General features: G+C 41.8%; 1 protein-coding gene across 5 annotated transcripts in view; it reads left to right on the top strand.

The window, feature by feature from the left end:
* The window catches only part of mid2 (midline 2), a 141,913-nt gene that overhangs the window by 114,219 nt on the left and 21,694 nt on the right, over window positions 1-6,000 (top strand). For all 5 annotated transcript variants that reach the window (XM_023411129.2, XM_023411126.2, XM_023411130.2 and 2 more), the window contains 3 exons: window positions 424-572; window positions 1,997-2,124; window positions 2,540-2,683. In XM_023411129.2, the coding sequence (XP_023266897.1) occupies window positions 424-572; window positions 1,997-2,124; window positions 2,540-2,683 (421 nt within the window). The remainder of the gene's footprint in view (window positions 1-423; window positions 573-1,996; window positions 2,125-2,539; window positions 2,684-6,000) is intronic.

Genomic DNA, 6,000 nt, shown 5'->3' with positions numbered 1-6,000 from the left:
GGGGTGGGGGGGTGACTAATGCGGATTCCTATCAGTATTTTGGGAATAATTTGGCAGAAATGCATAATAATATTTTCTGGAAGTGTTGAACATATTTGTAGATTAGTGACTGTCAAAATGATGAATACCTCACACTGAATTCACTGGACTATAGCTGTGATGCATTTGGAGGTAGAAGATGCTCCGAGACACATATTCATGAATTTGTGCAGTGGAGTGAGGGGGACTTGCCATGAGCAAATAGAAAGTTATTTTTGGCCGCAGGAGATGAGCATAAAAGATCAATAACACCAAAGACCTACTTTTTGTTTGAGTTTTTGGGAAGTGGTGATGAAAGACAGTGTACGGATGCAGATTGAGCGAATGAATATGAATCAGTGTGTCGCAACAGAGCAACATGTGCTGTGTTTGTGTTTGTTCCAGGTGATGAAATTGCGTAAGCTGGCTCAACAGATTGCAAACTGTCGTCAGTGTCTGGAGCGCTCCAGCGCCCTCATCACGCAGGCCGAACAGAGCCTGAAGGAGAACGACCACGCCCGCTTCCTCCAGACCGCCCGAAATGTAGCAGAGAGGTGGGTGATGTACACAAACATACATAATAGTGACGTAGAACAAGCGATGAAGTCTTTGCTTATATCAGTGGCTGTTTGATTGTCATATTTTTTCTCTGACTATACATCACTGGTTAGAGACCTGTTCAGGTGTTCACACCCTTTCACATGCCACTCAGGAATATCTGCAAAAAGACCAGAAACATGAGACACGTGAACAAATGCACTCACAGGCAAGAGCTCATTTCTGCCGTCCTTGACTTTGTTTACTACTGCAGCCTCCGTCTTTGTGCTGTTGTTGTTTCCTTTTTATTTAAAGTGTAACATATACTAAGAAGCAGCACTGATTCCATGTGATTCCATGTGATTTCATTCATTGTAAGTAGAGGCAAGAGCAGAGTGCGTTAGACTGCTCATGCCCACTGTAGTCTCCCTCTCTCTCCTCCTCTTGGTAGAATCACTGGTGTCACACAGTAAAACTTTTTTTTATGTATTTGACAGTACAAATTTGTTTTTGTTTTTTTAATCAAATACCTACAACGAGTTTTCTGTATTAACTTTTTTCCAATCTTAGAGTAAGGCTTACTGGTGAAATCAGCATTATATCAAACCTCTCTGGCTGCTGCGATCAATGTCAGGCCTCTGTTGAAAATCATCTATCATTTAAAGGGCCGGCGCTGCACTTTCTATTTCCACCTGCATCGTTCTGTAGGCAGGCCAGCAGCTTTCTCTCTCTGTCTCTCGCACAGACAAAGACCTGAGCAAAATCTGCAGCAAGTGTAGCATCTTTTTCTTTCTGGCCCAGACTCTGTATTTTTTTTTTTTTTTCCTAGCACCTGCCTGAACGCTTTATTGACCGGCTGCTTTCTCCTCACTGAGGAACAAAAGTCTCAAGGACTAGTGCTGGTCTGTGCCCTGCTTTACTCTGCTCTGTAACCCTGCCAGCACTGTGGTTCAGGCTGGCTCCTGCCACAGACGGCTCACTAATGCTCAAAGCAGAAGTAGGCAAAAGTTTCTACAAAGCTGTACAGACTATGGAGTCAGTGTGTCAATGTGTGTCTGGTTTGTCTATGTTTTTGTGGACTCTGTGGGTTAACACACAACGCCGAGGTAGGGATGTGGGGCAGGAGGCAGATCTGTTTGAAAGTGTGAATTTCCTATATCTTTTACGTTCTCTTTTACATTTTCTTTCTCTCTCACCTTTCCATGTGTCACTGATTCTGTCTACCACCTCTCCCCTCTTGTCACTTCTCCGCTTTCATTTCTCTCCTCACATTTCTCCACCTTTTCATCACCTCTCACCCTCTTTTTGCCCCTTCGCTCATTTCCCCTCGTCACCTCATCTGACCTCTTGGCCCTCCTCCGTTCCCTCACCTCTCTACCCTTCCTTGTGACATTTTTTTTTCCTTTTCATGTCCTCCCATGTCCTGGCCACTACTCTAAAGGGTTGCCATGGCGACGGCCTCCTCCCAGGTACTCATCCCTGATGTAAACCTGAATGAGGCGTTTGACAACTTTGCCCTGGATTTCTCCAGAGAGAAGAAGATTTTAGAAGGACTAGATTACCTAACAGGTAAGAGTTGATTCTGCTGCCGTCATCATGACAAAACCTTGAAACTTTGCTTTGGGTGGTTTAATGTTATACAGGACAAATAGTCCTCTCGGTTGATGAATTTCTCTGACAATTTGGCATATGAAACCCTTTGTATAAACTTATTTACATGTATGCATCCAAGCTAAAACGTAACTTACCCTACAAGGTTTTCCTATACTAGAGAAAATGAACAATTTATATTACCAGGTTAAGAAATGTATCCCAGCCACCAGCTGGTATGAAATTCATGTAACCTTTAGTGGGTAATTTTTTTCCTCAATCCATCATTGTGTTTCTAAGAATTACTTCTATATTAAATCAAACACTTTAATGATGACAATTTTTTCATTTCCGTCTCACTATGAATCATAATTGTCGTTTCCTCCGGATGTAGCTCCCAACCCGCCATCCATAAGAGACGAGCTGTGCACCGCCTCACATGACACCATCACTGTTCACTGGACATCCGAGGACGAGTTCAGTGTCACCTCCTACGAGCTGCAGTACACCATTTACACTGGCCAGACAAATTTTATCAGTGAGTCACGTAACACACACACACACACACACACACACACACACACACACACACACACACACACTGATGCACCAGCCCAAAAGAACCACAAAGAAACTCACTCACCTCTCCGCAGTTACAAAAAGAATTAAATTGGAGCAGCACAATAGTTCCAGTATTCCTCAGTCTTATTTTCACTGTTTTCTTATGTTCAATATTTTATTCAAACTGTGTTGCATAACCTAGATTTTCTGTCCAGCTTTAGTCTTTGTTGTCCTCCATGCTCGTATTTATAGAGCAACAGAGCTGACTTATCAAGACTTACTTGTTACAAAAATAGGACATACACATATCATGAGGATATGCTTCAAATAGATTCACTATTTAGTATCTGGGATTATGTGAAAACTCTCCAGACACAAGAGATGAGAGTGTAAAATCACTGCTGTCCTTTTTCAACCTCTTCCATTTCTCCCTGTGTTCTAGCTGTTTAATTTTTTCAGAGTTGTAAAAATGTCATGATTTATATTTGGAATATTTTTTGCAAGCATTTTAGAAAAGCTAGCAAATTCTGCTAAAATTGTTCGTACACTGTCTCATCTTGTGTCATTAATCAGTCTCCGCCTAGCCAATGTGAATGCTTCAGTCCCTCTCTTGTTACATATGTTCTGCGTTTAGTTTAGCTGCACTGTACAGTGTGCTGCAATGTTTTGGAGCAGGTGGTTAGATTCTGGTTGCAGATTAAGATCCAACATCACCACCATGTGGCAATATTGCCTGTGTAATCCTTAATGTTTTGGCTCATACCATGAGAGCAAATTCCCTTGTTACAGGCAAGCCCACCACCATGGTCGCAAACTGTGTCTAAGATTTTTGATCCTTTTCCCATATTTTGTATGTTATACCAGAATGAACCACATTTGTTTTTTCCCATAATTGGTTGACAAATTCACACTGTCCAACTGTAATCAAATATAAACGACTCATTTGATTGCAATCCTGTAAAATTTGATGAATATTTTCCCACAGTCTGGGTTATGGTGTAAGATTAGTGTACATTTAAATGGCGTCAGTTTTCATGGGTCTTACTCTCTTAAACCCCCCCCCCCCCCCCCCCATTAGCTAATCACATTATCACTGATTAATTGATTGATTGATTGCTGGGAAAGAAAGACCTCTGTGGAGGAGGAGAGCGACAGGAGAGCAGGTGAGGATCTGAGTGGATAATGGTTACATAGGGGAGTTGAAAATTACCACTAACTGATATGAGGAGGATATGATTAATGTACAGGATCGTGCACATTCAAGCGTACGCGCACACACACACACCTGCGCCTCTCCCCTTCCTTTCCTCTCCACTTTGATCCTTTCATCATCTCCTCTCCTCCCCTCTGTGTAGCCTGACATTTCTCCATCTCAACATGCGACTCAAGTGCCCCAGCCATTTGAAACATCAGGATACATTTCAGCTGTGATAGACTGAGTGACTCAGATATTCAGCAATGTGCTGCCACAGAGCCCTCAGAGATTCACAGGAGAAACTGAGAAAGAGAGAAAGCCATTTAGCTTGCCATGCCACTTGAGTTTTTGCCATAGCATTTTTCTGGGACTTTCCAAGTGGCTAAATGCTCCCACTTGAGCTCTATCCTGGCTCTCTCCTTTTCTCTCGTCTGGTCTCATCCTCAGCCTTGGGCCTCCCATGAGGAGGTGAATAGGGGTTTGTGGGGTCTTGTGAACCTTGCCTCTGCAGGAGCATCCAAGCAGAGCAGCAGAAAATAGAATCAGCAAGTGAATCCAAATACCATGGAGAAATGTAAGCAGTGTCAAAACAGCCAAATATGACTGTTAGTAAAGATGTCTGCACTGTAATTGTGTAGCTGCTACCTGTGGCCCATTGCAAGATGCAAATATCCCAGCCATCCACATATTGTGCATTCATGCCTCTGTAAATGGTTGTTTTCCTTCCTGAGTATTCACATGTAATATTCAGCTTTCTATCCTCTACAATACACGCACACTCAGACATATTGTAGTCAGTCATCTTTTATCTTATGACCTTGATTCCTGCGATGAAGATCAAAACAGATGACAGGAATAGAGAGAACAAGAAAGAAACAGAGTAGCTGAGTGTAATTGTTGATTAATTGATCTAGAAAGGGAAAACGGTCAGTGTTGATTTGCACTCTCTTTAGTTTGTGCTCTGTACGCCTCCGTGCCGCCGACAGTCATGGCCAGAGGTGTTTTTGGTTCGTCCGTCTGTCCCATGAACGCAATATCTAAGGAAAGCATGCATTGAGGGAATTTCACAGAACAAGTTTTTGGCCATAAATCCAGGATTCATACGCTAATTATGACAAGATACACTTAATAACTTTTATTTAATCCTTTCAAAGACTTCACTACATATATTATATGAGTCTGGACAGACATGGATGTAAAGTGCAACTTGACTGTTTGGTGGAATTACAGCCGCAAGGCAGTAATTCTAGTATGTCAGACAGTAACGCTGATGTAAACACTATGTTTATATGACCTTAATAATTAAATGCTACATCCTAATGGTTTCATCAATAACATGACACTAAGAGGTAATGATGGCCATAAACATTGTGCTGATACAAATTTAACCAACTGCTCAGATTGATGTCAGGGGCCACTGGAGGCCCGTATTACCCGTATTACTGTTTAGATTAAACAAACCAGATATAACATGTTCATTACTCAGCTTTAGAAGTGTTGGTAGGTGGATATTCTTTACCTTTGGACAGCAGCAGGCTAGCTGTTTTTAGCTTGTTTCAAGTCCGTATGCTGAACCAAGCTAACCATCCTCTGGCTGTATAGCTTCATCTTTAGCATACACACATAAAGTGGTATCAATATCCACATCTAACTCTTGGTAAGAAAGAATTAATGCTCAAAATGAAGGTAAAAGTAAACACATCTTTCAACATTCTGACCACATCTGTTTTGTATGGAAAAACAGGAGAGTAATTTAAAATGGCACAGCCTTGTAATTGCCTTGTGTTGACTGTCTTCTGACTATAACTACAGAGCGCCAGTTATAGTTCTGTGTCCATTTAGTTTGCTTTAATGCCTCTCCTGGTGGCCAGTGGCTGTCATCTACGTAACTTGCTGACTGCAGGCTGAGAAGCCAAACATCCTCACTAGTTCCATGATAGTTCTTCTATTGTTTTCTATTTCTAGGAAAAGAACAGTTTACTCGTTGAAACCCATTTACCATCTGCGTTGCTCAGCTGAAGCAATTTTACTGTATCTTTCTGGACTAATAGAAATCCATATGTTTTTCTGGGAGACCTGTATGTTAACCACACCAGCGA

This window comes from Seriola lalandi, unplaced genomic scaffold (assembly GCF_002814215.2).
Source record: "Seriola lalandi dorsalis isolate HSWRI2012SDOR001 ecotype SW California unplaced genomic scaffold, Sedor1 jcf7180002054451, whole genome shotgun sequence".
NCBI classification, from domain to species: domain Eukaryota; kingdom Metazoa; phylum Chordata; class Actinopteri; order Carangiformes; family Carangidae; genus Seriola; species Seriola lalandi.
Note: the sequence above shows the minus strand (reverse complement) of the source record. Positions and strands in the feature narration are given on the sequence as shown.